Genomic DNA, 16,485 nt, shown 5'->3' on the forward strand with positions numbered 1-16,485 from the left:
ATTAAAAAAAAGATACTTTCTCCCTTAAGGTTTCATAGGGAGAGAAGCTCATGGGTCATGACTCTTCAAGGGGGCTGGATTGATATTCTCAATTTATAAGAGATTCTCAGTTTACAAGCCCCAAAAGTGGTTCTTCAGCACATTGCTTCTGGAAATCTCACCTGGATGGAAGCCACCAGCTGTGCTCTTTGCCTCTTTCATGGCTAAGAGTACGGGACTCTGCAGGGTGGGAGACTCTTGCTAGCAGTTTTTGTTGACCTTGTGTGTGACAGAGGAACATAGTATTTCGGGGGAGAGGGAGGTTGGTGACACGCACGTCAGTAGCTGTGACTTGGGGGCATCCCTTTTCATTTACAGTTTTCAAACTGGGAACACCTTGTAGGCATTTAGTCTTCTAATTGGAGGCCCTTTTTCTTCAGATCCAGAGCTGGCCTGCTCCCCAAGCCCTGCTGAAGCTCCCATCGCCTGAGGCTTGACACTTGGCTGCCGGTTTAGCTCTCCTGTCACGGGCCCGTTTGGATTCCAGAAAATCCCTAAACTCATGTACAACCAGAAGCATCATGTATTGGCAATCTGGACCAGTAGTGTTCAGCAGTTTGAGACAAAGATAACTACAATCACTTCTGCTAGGTCACTTCAGCTGTGTCTGACTGTGCAATCCCATGGACCGCAGCCTGCCAGGCTCCTCTGTCCAAGGGGTTCTCCAGGCAAGAATACTGGAGTGGTTGCCATGCCCTCCTCCAGGAGATCTTCCCAACCCAGGGGTGGAACCTGAGGCTCTTATGTCTCCTGCATTGGCAGCTGGGTTCTTTACCACTTTTGGAGAAGGAAATGGCAACCCACTCCAGTACTCTTGCCTGGAAACGTCCACAGTCAGAGGAGCCTGGTGGGCTACAGTCCATGGGGTCGCAAAGAGTCGGACATGACTGAGTGACTTCACACTCTCTACCACTAGTGCCACCTCGGAAGCCCAGTCTGGATCATATTTTCCCTAACCTTTGCTTTGGTTATTAATGATTGTATGGGTATGCTAAGTCCTTTGACAGAAATATGTGTGATTCACTCTAGGCTAATTTAAAATGCAATAGCAAATGGCCTAAATTTCTATTAATTCCAACACCTTTTCGAAGTGCTGGGTGAACACCTTTGCAGGCAGAGTCCACACTGGGAGCTCTGGTCACCCTTGATTTCACCTTTTATGTAGCTGCCTTTGCTGCTTTAAGGGTCCTTTCCATATGGGCTTCCCTAGTGCTTAAAATGTTTGCTTTCTCATACTATTGACTGTGAAACAGACACAGTAGGAGGAGATTTTAGGAGAAATGGCTAAATTGAAATGGAAATTTACTTGATGTCTTAATTGAAACAAAGATGATGGCTTAATTGAAGTAGTATGTGTTAATGTAATTGATATATAGAAAACATCCTTTTCCTAGGGAAAAAAAGAGCCTTGATTATTTCATTATGAAAAAAAAAAAAACCACTACTAAGTGAAAAATTGGAAATGAACATTTACTCTTTGAATAGCTCAGGCTGCCTTCCAGTATTGCCTTCTGAGGTTTTCAGATGCTGGAAAGAACCAGGTTAATAAGTTCTGTAAGCACAATTTCTACCACTTTGGCTCCGACTCCATTCACAGATGTTTCCTCCATTATTTTGATTCAGTGAAGGGCCCCAAAGGGCAGGCAGGAAACTTAGTGAAGTAGAAGAGAAGACCGCTGGGTGCCCTCGCAGCCGAGCCTTCCTGCAGCCAGCAGAAGCCTGATGCTTATTTCTGTTTCGGCGCCCTACCACTTTATGGAAGAGGTTTTTGTTTGTTTGGGGAGAGTATTTTTCTCCAGTGAAATGCTCCTACCACTTACACACACACATGCATACCTGCCGGCACACATGTGCTTCCACTCACAAAATCACAACTGCCCTTTTGAGTTTCACAGGGGAGGTGGTATAACATCTTGGTGAATGAATACTGTGGATCTTGGGGCGAGGAAGCCTGTGTTTAATTCCTGACTTTGGGTACTACCTACTGGGCAAATTATCTGTGCCTCAATTTCCTCGTCTGTAAAATGAGGATAATTATATTTTATCACTTATAGGGGTCTTTTGAATATTATATTGAATATTTTCAATATTATATTGAATATTTTCAATATTATGTTGGTTAATACTTGCAAGATACTTGGAATGCCTGGCACATGCTAAGAATTCATTAAATGCTAACCATTATTTTTTTTATTATTGGCTTATAAAAAGCTTCCTAAGACAGTATCATTCATTTTCTAAGTCGTTTGTTATTCTGTGTTATTTTTCCAGAGCAGTCATAGGCACTAGATTCAGGCCTTTGTCTCTGATTCCTTGCATGGTACCCGGTGCATGGACTTGATTTTTTTTTCCTAGGTCTCAATTTTTCCTCCCACAAATGGGTGTATTGAAACTACCTTTGTCCAAAAAAGGTTTTGCTTTGGTGTATGCCTCGCACTATGCTTTGGATATATAGTACATTCCTGTTTAGTGTAGGTAATAAAAGGAAGTAAGTGTTCGGGGCAATGAAAATATCTTTGTTAAAAGATATAGTAAACACTTAAAAAGAATTAGAATAAAGTAAAATACACTTAATTGAGAGTACACAAAGGAAAACAGTGTTATAGAAACAGCAGTATGGCATTGACCTGGGTTTTGATCTCAGCTCTGCCACTTACTGTGTGACTTTTTGCAAGTTATTAACTTCTCTGGGTCTCATTGTTATGACTGTCGTCATAATCATAGTTGCTGTTAACAGCTCTGAGAGAGGGTTAGGACACTAGATTTTGTTCTGGTTCTAACGCCAAATGGTTAGATTGCTTTCGGGAAACGAATTCTGTTTCATGGTTTTCTTATGATGTAAGAGGAATGGAAGAGATGGTCTCAGCTTCTGTGCAGGCTGGCATGTGGTGCTGCTACAAATGCATCATGGACAGCTGTGTCCCTGTATTGATCCCCTCAGCCCTTGGGGCAATTGGGCGGGGTCTGGGGCTGCAGGACTGCCTGTGCTTGTCTCCTCAGGCCTGAGAAGCCTCATTCACTGATCCCAGTTCAAAACATACAGAGAATTGTGAGCGCACACAATGACATGGAAACAACTGGCAAATCGTACTCAAATGCTTCTTCTAACAGCCCCAGTTTCCCTCTTGGTAGTCTTGTGACATCAGGCAACTGACTAAGTTTTCTGAACTTCAATATACTCAACTTACATAAGATACAGTCAGATCTTTGGTTTGGTTTGGATAAAATATGTGATACAATAAAATACATCAAGTCTCATGTTGGACAAAAGAAGATTAAGACTAAGGAAATGTACAAAACTTCAGGATCATTGCCTCTTTGGGGATCTTTAACTCTGTGAGTGTGGCAAAAATTGTTGTTAGACATAGTATAGAGGATTGGAGCGCGTGATCATTAACACTGAGTGTAAAGCACAGCCGAGTCTGAATGAGCGCTCTGTGCTCACTGGACTTGAGTGTGCAGACTGTGGACAGTTGTCAGAAGTTGTCCATGTCCACTGACAACAATGGAAGAGGACCCAGACTCAGTTTACCAAAGCATAAGAAAATATCAGTGCCTTGATTTATATATAAGAAGTCACAGAAATATGCCCTTATGTTACAGTTTTATAAATCAAATTTAATTCTCCCATTGATATGCATACACATTTAGAATGCTTTACTTTTATTTCACATTAATCACTAATTACTTTTTGCTTCTATGTATTCTCATCCTGTAAGTTCTTTTATCAAGTTGTCAATAATTTGCAAACAACTAGAGGATTAGGAGAGCTGTGACATAAAAGAAATGATTGTTTATTTTAAATAAACAAATGAGAGAATCATTCAACAACAGCTATTGAATATTTACTGCTGTTCTGTTTTGGAACATCTAGGAAAATCCCACGGACAGAGGAGCCTGGTAGGCTGCAGTCCATGGGGTCGCTAAGAGTTGGACACAACTGAGCGACTTCACTTTCAGTTTTCACTTTCAGGCATTGGAGAAGGAAATGGCAACCCATTCCAGTATTCTTGCCTGGAGAATCCCAGGGACAGAGGAGCCTAGTGGGCTGCCGTCTATGGGGTCGCACAGAGTCCCTGAAGCGACTTAGCAGCAGCAGCAGCAGCAGTAGCAGCAGCAGCAGCAGCAGTATTATTTTATTGCTGCTGGATAAGATAGAATCATTCCTGCCCTCATGGAGTTTATGTTCTAGCAGGAGTGAAAGAGAATTGAAAATATATATTATTTCAGCTAGTGATAAGTGCTAAAAAGATTTATAAAGCGTAGAGACAGAGAATGAGTTACGGGGATGCCCTTTTGAATGGGGTAGTCAGGGCAAGTTTCTTGAAGGAGATACTAGTCAGCAGTCCTGAATGAAGTGCACTGAATAAGCAATGTGACCACCAGTTTTTATTTACTAGATTTAATTAAAGTGGGAGCCACCTCTTTTTTGAGATGGTTTTACCTTTCAGTGAGGGTATTTCACCATTGTAAGAAACTGTGGAAAATAGGAGAGTCCTTGTGTTTTTCACCCTCTAACAATTTAATAGAATAGAAATTGATAGGATAGAAATTCTTTGTTATTTAATAACATCTAAGTGTGGTCTTTAACCAATCAGGGACAATTGTTTGGTGTCAGAAACAAACATCACCAAGATTCATGTCAAGGAGCTTATTGCCTAGGTTTTCTTCTAAGAGTTTTATAGTATCAAATTTTAAGTTCATTTCTGTAATCCATTTTAAATTGATTTTGTGTAGGATGTAATTTAGGGGTCCAGTTTATTTGTTAGCATATAGTTATCCAATTTTCCAATTATCATTCCCATTATCTCAAAGAAGACTATCTTTTCTCCATTGAATATTTTTGTCTCCTTACATGTGTGGGTTTATTTCTAGGCGCTCTGTTTTGTTCCTTCAATCAATGTGTCTATTTTTTAATGTCAATACCATACTGTTTTGATTACTATAGCTTTGTAGTATAATTTGAAACAAGAAGTGTGATACTTCCAGTTTTGTTCTTCTTTCTCAGGGTTGCTGTGGCTGGTCATAGTATTTGGGGGTTCCATACTAATTTTAGGATTGTTTTTTCTACTTTGATAGAAAGTAGTAAAAAATGCCTTTGGAATTTTCATAGGGATTGCAATGAATCTGTAGGTTGCTTTGGGTCATATGGGCATTTTAATAATACTGATTTTTCCAATGTGTGAACATGGAATATTTTCCTATTTATTTGGGTCTTCTTAATTTCTTTCATCAGTGACTTACAGTTTGCAGTGTTTGAATATTTTACCTCCTTCATTTAATTTATTCCTAGGTATTTTATTCTTTTTAATGCAAATGTAAATGGGGATTGTTTCCTTAATTTCTCTTTCTGATATTTCACCATTAGTTTATAGAAATGCAACTGTATTTGTATATTTCTGTATCCTTCATCTTTATTGCATTTATTAGTTCTAATAGTTTTGGGTGAAGTTTTTAGGGTTTTCTACATATAATATTATGCCATCTACCAGTAGAGACAATTTTACTGATTTTTTTCTGATTTGAGTGACTTTTATTTCTTGCCTGTTATTTTTTGATAGTGCTTACAGTACTATTTTGGATAAAAGTGATGAGAATGGACAAGGTTGTGTTATTTCTGATGCTAGAGAAAAAGCTTTCAGCTTTTCACCATTGAATATGATATTATCTGTGGGCTTGTCATTGATGGCCATTATAATGTTGAGGTTTTCCTGGTGGCTCAGATGGTAAAGAATCCACTTGCAAAGCAGGAGGCCTGGATTTTATCCCTGGGCTGGGAAGATCCCCTGGAGGAGGAAATGGCAAGCCACTCCAGTATTATTGTCTGGAGAATCCTGTGGACAGAGGAGTTTGGTGGGCTACAGTCTGTGGAGTCATGAAGAGTCAGACACGACTGAGTAACTAAGCATGCAGGCTTGCACTTGTTCCCTCTGTAACCACTTTGTTGAGAATTTTTATCATAAATGAATGTCGATTTTGTCACATGCTTTTTTCTATATCCATTGAGATAATCATATGATTTTTATCCTTTGTTTTGTTAATATGGTGTATCACATAGATCCTTGCATCTTTGGAATAAATCTCATTTGATTAAGGTATTTTATCCTTTTAATGTACTATCAAATTCAGTTTGCTAACATTTTGTTGAGAATTTTTTTGCATCTATGTTTATTGGGCATATTGGCCTGCTATTTTCTTTTCTTATAATGTCCTTGTCTGGTTTTGGTATCAGGATAAAGGTGGCCTAATAAAATGAGTATGAAAGTTGCCCTCCTCTTCCATTTATTTTGAAAGAGTTTGAGAAGGATCGGGTTAATTCTTCTTTAAATATTTGGTAGAGTTTGCCATTGAAGCCATCTGGTCCTGTACTTTTGTGCATTGGGAATTTTGTTTTTGGTTTTACTAGTAATTTGACTGTTAAGATTTTCTATTTCTTAATGATCTGTCTTGGTAGATTTATTTATCCCCTCTAGGTTGCCTAATTTGTGTATAATTGTTCATAGTAGTCTCTTATCCTTTGGGTGGTGTCATTTGTAAGGTCTCTTCTTTCACTTCTAATTTGAGTCTTTTTTTGTTCCCCCTTGGTTTAGTCTAGTTAACAATTTGTCTATTTAACCTTTCAAGAAACAATCTTAGTTTCATTGGCCTTTTCTGTTGTCCTCTTAGTCACTATGTCATTCATTTCCACTCTGATCTTTGTTATTTTCTTCCTTCTACTAACTTTGGGCTTAGTTTGTTCTTTTTTTCTGGTGCCTTGTGGTATAAAGTTAGGTTGTTTATTTAAGGTCTTTATTTTTTCTTAATGTAGGTATTTATTGCTATAAATTTTCCTCTTAGAACTGCTCTTACTACTTCCCACAGGTTTTTGTATTTGTGTTTCCATTTTCATTTGTCTCAAGATTTTATTTTTTTGATATATTCTTTGATTCATTGGTTGTTCAGGAGCCTACTGTTTAATCTCCGTGCATTGGTGAATTTTCCGGTTTTCTTTTGGTAATTGATTTCTAAGTTCATACCATTGTGGTCAGAAAAGATGTGTGATATGATTTTAGTCTTCTTTAATTTATGAAGGTTTGTTTAGTGGCTTAATATATGCTCTATCCTGGAGAATGATCCATGTGTGTTTGAGAAATATATTCTGCTGCTGAATGGGATGTTCTATTAATAAATATCTGTTATGTCCATCTAGTCTAACATGTAATTTAAGTCCAGTGTTAACCTGCTGATTTCTGTCTGGATGATCTTTACATTTTTGAAAGTGAGGTACTGAAGTTGCCTTCTATTATTGCATTGCTGTCTATTTATCCTTTCAGATCTATTAATATTTGCTTTCCATATTTAGATGCTCCTATGTTGGGTGCATACATATTTATAAATGTTATATGTTCTTGATGAATTGATCTCTTTATCATTATGTAATGACTTTGTCTCTTATTATAGTCTTTGACTTTACACCTATTTTGTTTTAAATAAGCTACCCCAGCTTTCTTTTAGTTTCCATTTGCATAGGATATCTTTGTCCATCCCTTCACTTTCAGTATAGTGCCTGTGTGTGCGAAGTCATGTCTGATTCTCTGCCACCCCAGGGACTGCAGCCTGCCAGGCTCCTCCGTCCATGTGATTCTCCAGGCAAGAATACTGGAGTAGGTTGCCATTTCCTCCTTCAGTGGATCTTCCCCACTCAGAGATCGAGCCCAGATCTGCATTGCAGGAAGATTCTTTACTGTCTGAGCCACCAGAGAAGCCCCACTTTCAACATATGTGTCCTTAAAGCTGAAGTGAGTCTTGTATGCAGAACATGGTTGGGGCTTGCTTTGTTTTTGTTTTTTTTAGTAAACTCCATAGAGGATTGGATTGGCTGTCCAGCCAATAAGAAGTGAAATCAAGCAACTGTTCATTATGCTTCAGTGGGATTTGAGATAGAAAATACTTTCCACAAATACCCTACTTTAATTAAAGTTTAGCATTTCCCACACAAAGGAAATAAATGATAATGCATTATTATGAACTTGTCTGCTTAGATAAATAAAACCACACAATGGGAATTTTAAAAGGTTTTGTGAGAACCCATGAATTATTAGTCATCCCTTTTCCTTTATTTCTCTGGTAATGTTTGGAACATGCCCCCTCTCTTCATTTCTGGAATCAGATAGCAGGATTCTATAGCCTCCAATGGGCATGCTCTTTATTTATTTATTCTGAATTATTTTTTCCTGTGGCCTTGTCATTTTTACTTCATAGATTTGGAGGGACTGTTAGACCACGTTAGACCAAGATTTGGCACTGTTATAAAGAGCAGAGTTGAGTGAGAATGTTAAGACTTTACATATGGTTTTCTAAGGCAGTGGAGCTGATCCTCTCTACTGTAATTTGGGAGGCAATGGAAAAGAGCTCCCTCTTTTTCTTTTTACTAGTGGATATATTCATTTAAATTTCATCCTTTAAAATACAAATATTTCAGTGAGGAGTAAAGCATGAATATTAATGTTCCAGATGGGACTAGAAAGGAATTTTGCCATCATTTAGTATAAAGGTTCTTAAAATGTATATCCCCTTAGTTTCTTTCAAGATCTCCATGTTGACATTGCAGTAAATGTGCAAAAGTAATGGTGAATGAAACTGCTGGCATCTTAAATTGAATAAGGGCAGTCTCACTCAATGATGCTGGTAGTCATATAGTCATCATTACGTACTTGAACCAAAATGCACACACATATACACGCATGTTAGCTTCACAAATGCCCCTGAAGCAGTAAAATCTATTTTATTGGATCTTGACTATGAGCTCATGTCTTTTTAATATTTTGTGTGATAAAGTGAAAAGTACACTTATGTTTGAGGTTACTGAAGAATGGTGGTCTCAGAGAAAAATACTTTTCTGATTGAGTTGAGTTGAACTAGCCATTTTTTTTCATGGAACAACTTAATTTTTCTCAAACAACCAAGAGACAAACTATGGTTATTCAGATTGCAGTGTTTGGCAGACATTTTCTCAAAAATAAATAAATAAATAAAAGAACAAAGCAAGCCTGCTTCTTTAAGGGAAACAACTGACAGTATTTATTACCAGTGATAAAATGTAAGCTTTCAAATGAAAATTAGAAGTTTGGAAAACTTGTATTTGTCATCATAAGCTTGACAGCTTTCCAATATTTAAGGACTTTTTGGATGAGATTTGTGGTGATATTAACAAATATGATGTTTCGATATTATATAATAAAACATGTCAAAATATGGACGATCTGAATAACTCAATGGTCCTATATTTTGGAGATGGATGACCAGTATATGATGTTTCAAAATCACTGAGTTAAAAGATGCATTCAAAGTGCAATATAGAACACTGGATTTTAATGCAACTGAGTACGAAAAGTTTATTGGTATGGTTTCAGAGTCCACACAGTAAATAACCTTTAAGAAAGTATGTATGTTTGTTGAGCGTAGTGTGGTCCCAAAGAAGGATACTCACAATTATCACAACAGATTGGACACAGAATACAAGAATGCAGCTCTCTTCTGCTAAGCCAGAAACTCAAGAGATTTGCCAAAAGGCAAAGAAAATGCCATTCTTCTTACTAAATCTGTTTTGCTTCAGAACATACAGTGATTGTCATACAAATATGTTATTTATGTTGCTTGTAATGGCTTTATTTCTGTTATAATGAAAAAATGGATTTAAATTTCTCAGTTTAAATTTCTAAAGTCATAATTATCATTAGATATAAGCCACATGAATACAGGGGGTGCTTCGTTTTTAAGAGTGTGGTAGTATCTTGAGACTGAAAAGTTTAAGAACTGTTGTTCTAAACCAATCTTCTGACTTTAAAAATGGGTAACAGAGGCCGTGAAGTGACTCATCCGCTGAATTGCAATTGTGACTAGGTCTTATTTCTGCTTCTCTGGTGGCTCAGATGGTAAAGAATCTGCCTGCAGTGCAGGAGACCTGGGTTCAATCCCTGGGTTGAGAAGATCCCCTAGAGAAAGGAATGGCAACCCATTCCAGTATATTTGCCTGGAGAACCCCATGGACAGAGGAACCTGGTGGGCTACAGTCCATGGGGTTGCAAAGAGTCAGACATGACTGGGTGACTACACTTTCTTTCATTTTCCTATTTCTGCAAACCACGTCCAATATTTTCATTGTTTGTTTTTCCCCTACTACACACTACTACCATGACTGCCTTCGGGAGAAGGGAAGCCACTCTCTAATGAGAAAGCTGGGTGGGAGCATATTCTTGGAGGTCAACTGGGGTAGGGCTTTCTTACCACCTGGGAACAAGAGGCCAGAGGGTCTCTTTCAGGCACTGGTGCCTCCATCCGCAGAGATGTGTGCTGGGAGGAGATGAGGCAGTGCGAGTGAAGGAAGAACCGCACCTGCTCCCAACTTTATTCCTCTTGTCCCAGAATACGATGAACTTTCCCTTGTCTTTCCCTCCAGGGAGTTTGCACGTTGGAAAGTGAACAACCTGGCTCTGGAAAGGAAGGACTTCTTTAGTTTGCCACTGCCTCTTGCCCCAGAGTTTATCCGGAACATACGTCTCCTGGGAAGGAGACCCAACCTGCAACAGGTCACCGAAAACCTGATCAAAAAGTATGGCACTCACTTCCTACTTTCTGCCACCCTCGGAGGTAAGCAGTACCTTGATCTACCATCCTACACTCGCTGGTTGCCAGACCATCGGAAATAGCTTTCTAACACCTGTTGACTACAGCTTCGACATTCTTCCTGGATCTTGTATCCTTCCTGTCAATTTTTTGACTGGGACATGTTCTCATCTCATGTTCTCACTGCATGTGTCAACAGTGTAATCTCTTGACATCCAATTTCATTGCCAGAACATGGCTCTTTGCCTTTAAGCATCCTCCTGGGGAGGAGTTTGTGGGGTAAGGAGGTTGGGGGACAGACGTCTACTAAGCACTTGCCAGCAGGGGACGCTCCCAGTCTTCTTTTGACTGAGCCGTCTAACCCTGAAGTTTCTCCATATCCTAATATTGGCTGTGGCTATAGTAGTCAGTATATGTGCTCAGTCGTGTCCAATGTTTGTGACTGCGTGGACTGTAGCCTGCCAAGCTTCTCTGTCCATGGGATTCTATAGGCAAGAATACTGGAATGAGTAGCCATTTCCTCCTCCAGGGGATCTTCCCAACCCAGGAATTGAACTCGCATCTCCTGCATGGCAGCCCAGGTGGCACTAGTGGTAAAGAACCAGCCTGCCAATGCAGGAGACGTAAGAGACCCGGGTTCAATCCCTGGGTCGGGAAGATCCTCTGGAGGAGGAAATGGCAACCCACTCCAGTATTCTTATCCAGGGACAGAGGAGCCTGCCTGGCTACTGTCCACAGGGTCACACAGAGTTGGACACGACTGAAGCGACTTAGCACCCATGCACTCCTGCATTGCAGGTGGACTCTTTACCATCTGAGCCACCAGGGAAGCCCAGACACATAGGCAAAAAAGTAAATGTTCGTTACGTTCCTGATCTCTCTGCTTCCGCTCTGTAGAGACTGGTAACCAGCCAAACAGATTCCAATGATTCTGGGCTGGATGGAGGCAAAGGTGGGGTGGTACAACCTCTGGCTAGGACCCAGAGCAGAATTGAGAGCTGGAAAGAGGCAGAGTTCTTTCTGTCCTGGAAAGAAGAAAGCAGGCTTTATTATAACATTTAGCTCACTGTCTTATGCACTACAAAGGAACACTCCAAGGGTTCAGGCCAGCTGCTGACATGTCGTAGGTGTTGAGCGTTTGAGGGGGAGAAGGGAGGGTGAGCTTCAAGGCTTTTGCCCTTTCTTAGGGAGCAGAAATATCCATGGTGATTCTTTATAAACAACTTGGGAGAGAGAATTTTATCTTCCCCATAGAGGTAGATTGCCTGAGACAGAGATCAATAGAGGATGTTAAATGGATGAGCTGGAGGGGCGGGGGATGAGCTTTGGGAGATTACAGAAGTGAGGAGGAGGAGGCTGGCCTCTCAGGCAGTAGTGCCCTTATCCTGTGGTGCAGTCTGATGAGAGTGTTCTGAGCATGGTACAGATGGGAAAAGGCTGTCAGCAGGGGCCGCAGGCTCCCTCTTAGCTTAGTCTGAGGGTTTCACATTCTTATGGGTAGGGGCTCGGGGAGCTGAAGCCCTCACCAGGACGCCCATGTTGTTTGCTGTAGGAGAAGAGTCCCTGACCATCTTTGTGGACAAGCGAAAACTGAGCCGGAAGTCAGAGACGGCAGGAAGTGCCTCTGTGATCGGGGGCAGTGGGAACAGCTCCGCCGTGTCCCTGGAGACCCTGCACCAGCTGGCAGCCTCCTACTTCATCGACAGAGAGAGCACTCTGCGGCGGCTGCACCACATCCAGATAGCCACGGGGGCCATCAAGGTAAGGGCCTGAGAGGTCCTGGGAGAGGCAGGCAGAGATACCAGGCGGAGGCCTGGGTCTTTGCCAGCTCTACCTTAGCCAGGCCTGACTGAGGGTAGTGGGAAAGCAGCTTTCTGATGTGGGCACATCCCTAAACCAGCCCTAAAGTCTGAGCAGGCGTTTCCTTCTGCAGCAAACAGCTACATGGTATCTTCCCTAAGGCAGGCTCCAGCTGAGGGAACCTCAGTGAAAGGCAACCAGGGCCACTGCTTTGCAGAGGTCACATTGTAGCGGGGGAATGAACATAATAAACTTGTAAAAATCAGCAAAGTCACTCCAGGTTATGATATAAGGGGAAAACTGAGTCATAGGTACAGATTTCCTGAGGCGAGAGGGGCAGGGGGAGGGCACTTGGGGTTTAGACTGGGGTCTGAATCCTTAGAAGCCAGCTGTGTGTAGATCTGAGGGAAAGGTGTTCAGGAAGGGGGAATGGTATGTGCTAAGGCACTGAGGCAGGAACCAGTGTGGTGCCATGGTGAAACCCAGGACTGTCGTGACTGCAGAGAGGTGAGCAAGAAAGATGCTGGTGCAAGACGACGTTCAGAGGTAGGCTGGAGCGGCTCACATGGAGCCAAAGCACAGTAGAAAACAAGCAGAGGAGTGATGGGGTTTCATGTGTTTGAAAAGCTTAATATTTCCTGTGATTTAAATAACTATAACGTCCCTCCCATGTTCTCTAGAAGATTTCTAGGACAGTTCGTGTTGTATAAGGGAAGAGTAGTAATGATACTTGGGATCACTGGAGATTCTACTTCTAAATATCAAGTGAGGCTCTTGAGACTCAATCTTATTTTCTGCTTTTATCCCACCCAAGACTCACAAGGAAGTTTTGTTCATTCATTCATTCATTCAATAAGTATTTGAAAATTTTTAAATTTTATATTGTAGTTGATTCACAGTGTTGTGTTAGTGTCAGGTGTATAGCAAAGTGATTTAGTTATACACATTCATATATCTATTCTTTTTCGGATCCTTTTCCCATATAAGTTATTCCAGAGTATTGAGTAGAGCTCCTTGTGCTATTCAGCTGGTCCTCTTTGGCTATCTGTTTTACATACAGCAATTTGCATATGCCAATCTCAACCTTACTGAACACCTATTATGTGTCAGGCACTCTTCTGGGTACACTGAGAATCCAAAAGTGAGTTACAACATATAAGGTCCCTCCCCTCATGAAGCTGAAATCCTAGTGGTGGAGACATAATTAAACACATAGACAATGTCAGGTGGGATTATTGGTAGAAAGACGCAAAGTTGGGAAAGAGTATAGAGGGTGATGGGAACATGGTGCTTTAGGGAAGACCAGATCAGAGATATGAGTGAAGTGAGGGCATGAGTCACAAGGGTATCTTGAGTGACTACATTCAGGACAGAGCAGGGAGGGAGTGCCACTGCCCTGAAGTGGGAGTCTGCTTGGTATGATCCAGGAGCACCCGTCTAGGTGGGGTGGAGTCAGAGGCGTGAAGGGGCAGATCATGAGGGCATTGCTGATGAGAGAAGGGGGTTCCTGGAGCCCCGTGTACCCATTACTGCACTGGCCAAGATGAACAGCAGTGACTTGGATGAAGGTGGTGCAATAGTGCTGATGTGAAGTTCCCAGGTTCATGTTATACTTGATGGTAGAGCCTACCCAGGATTAGCTAAGAAACTGGAAGAAAGGAGTCAAGATTAACCACATGACTTTTGGCCTGAGTAACATGATGAACAGTGATTTCGTTAACTGAGATAACACTGGGATGAGGTGCCAATCTGAAAGAAATGAGAAGTCAAGAGTTCAGTTTTAGACATACTGGATTTGACATTCCTATTAGATATCTAACAGGCAATTGGCTATACACACCAGGATTTCAAGAGAAAGGTCGATATTGGAGATGTAAGTTTGGCATGCAAACTTACATCCACATGTGTGGTTGGTATTTAAAACTATAGGAAAGGATGAAATGAGATCACTTGAGGACTGAATGCTGCTAATAAACTGGACCTAGGGCTTTGGATCATGAAGTACATCAGTTGTCAGCAATGGGCTAAATGAGGAGGATTCAACAAAGGAAGCTGAGACAGAGCGTAAAGGTAAGAAGAGAACCAAAGTTGGATTACAAAGCCATGTGAAGAAAGGGCTTTACAAAAGAAGGAGCAGGCAACTTGAGCAGTCAGATTGCAAATATGACCTTCAACTTGGCAATGTGGAGGTAACTAGTAACCTAGATAAAAGTAGTTTCAGTGGCATGAAATGTATAAAAGGCTGAGTGGAGAAGGTTCAATAGAGAGAGTGGAGTAAGCATTAGAATCGTGGAGACAATCCTTTAAAAGTTTTGCTATAAAGGCAAATAGAAAAATAGGTGATAGCTGGAGAGTGATGTGGGATCAAGGGAGCTTGTGTTTTTGTTTTAAAAATGGGAGATAGGCCAAGATATTGGTATGTTAATTACAATGACTCAGTAGAGAAGGGGGAAATCATGGTGTGGGAGATAGGAGATGATTGCAGAAGCAATTGAAGAGGTGAGAGAGGTGGTTACTCCAGGCATGAGTGGCGTGGCAGGTCTCACATAGGAGCACAGACACGTCATCCTTTGTAGCACAAGGCAGTACAGAGAACACAGCATACATGCAGCGAGATGACAGATGTGATGGTGGGAGGATATGGATATTCTCTTCCAATTTATTCCATTTCCTTGATGAAACAAGCAAAGTCCATGGCTAAATGGAAGAAGGAATTGCTGAGAAAAGAATGTATGAAATTGTTTTTTCAGAGAGTTAAAGTTATCAATTGACTAGATAAATGGAGCCAATTGTTGAGGGGCACAGAAGGCCCATTCGAGGCCCACGGTCACAATTATTACATGAGGCCAGTCAGCAGAGTTGTGAGTTTTATCAGCTATATTCAGCCCTTCATGTTCAGACAAGCATGAGATAGATGGAGAGTTGAATTAAACTAAGATGTGTGTGTGTGTGTGTATGTGTATGTGTACAAGATGAAAGAAAAAATAGGCAAGAGAGATGAGAGTATATAGAAAAGAGTGATTACAGTGATGGATCAAGCGATTTGAAACCATTAGGGGATGATAGAAACTGAAAAGTTGACTAGGTCAAAAGACTGGAAGTCTAAATAGGTTTGATGACTTGTTACAGGGAAGAGACTAGAGGCGGTACAAGTGTGTGATGTTTAATATAGCAGTTACAGAGGGTCAGGTTCTGGGGCACGACCATAGGCATGGGAGGCCAAGATGCGGTTCACTGGAGGACAAGATGAGGTGGGCAGGGAAGGGTATTAAGGGATCACCTACATGGATGCTGAAGTCATCAGGAATGATTCACATCTGTTTGTGGTAAGAAAGATGGTGATAAGCAAGCTCAGCTCAGCTCAGTTCAGTTCAGTCGCTCAGTCATGTCTGACTCTTTGTGACCCCATGAATCGCAGCATGCCAGGCCTCCCTGTCCATCACCAACTCCCAGAGTTCACTCAGACTCCTGTCCATCGAGTCCATGATGCCATCCAGCCATCTCATCCTCGGTCATCCCTTTCTCCTACTGCCCCCAATCCTTCCCAGCATCAGAGTCTTTTCCAATGAGTCAACTCTTCGCATGAGGTGGCCAAAGTATTGGAGTTTCAGCTTTAGCATCATTCCCTCCAGAGAAATCCCAGGGCTGATCTCCTTCAGAATGGACTGGTTGGATCTCCTTGCAGTCCAAGGGACTCTCAAGAGTATTCTCCAACACCACAGTTCAAATGCATCAATTCTTCAGTGCTCAGCCTTCTTCACAGTCCAACTCTCACATCCATACATGACCACAGGAAAAACCATAGCCTTGACTAGATGGACCTTAGTCGGCAAAGTAATGTCTCTGCTTTTGAATATGCTATCTAGGTTGGTCATAAGTTTTCTTCCAAGGAGTAAGCATCTTTTAATTTTATGGCTGCAGTCACCATCTGCGGTGATTTTGGAGCCCAAAAAATAAAGTCTGACACTGTTTCCACTGTTTCCCCATCTATTTCCCATGAAGTGAGATAAGCAAGCTAAACTCTGAAAATCCTTAGTGAGG

At 41.2% G+C, this 16,485-nt stretch overlaps 1 protein-coding gene across 1 annotated transcript in view; it reads left to right on the forward strand.

Moving 5' to 3' along the window:
* BRINP2 (BMP/retinoic acid inducible neural specific 2) overlaps window positions 1–16,485 on the forward strand; it is a 144,008-nt gene that overhangs the window by 109,325 nt on the left and 18,198 nt on the right. The window contains exons 3-4 of the mRNA XM_069546137.1: window positions 10,478–10,668; window positions 12,197–12,405. Of these exons, the coding sequence (XP_069402238.1) occupies window positions 10,478–10,668; window positions 12,197–12,405 (400 nt within the window). The remainder of the gene's footprint in view (window positions 1–10,477; window positions 10,669–12,196; window positions 12,406–16,485) is intronic.

This window comes from Ovis canadensis, chromosome 12 (genome assembly GCF_042477335.2).
Source record: "Ovis canadensis isolate MfBH-ARS-UI-01 breed Bighorn chromosome 12, ARS-UI_OviCan_v2, whole genome shotgun sequence".
In the NCBI taxonomy this organism is placed as follows: Eukaryota; Metazoa; Chordata; class Mammalia; order Artiodactyla; family Bovidae; genus Ovis; species Ovis canadensis.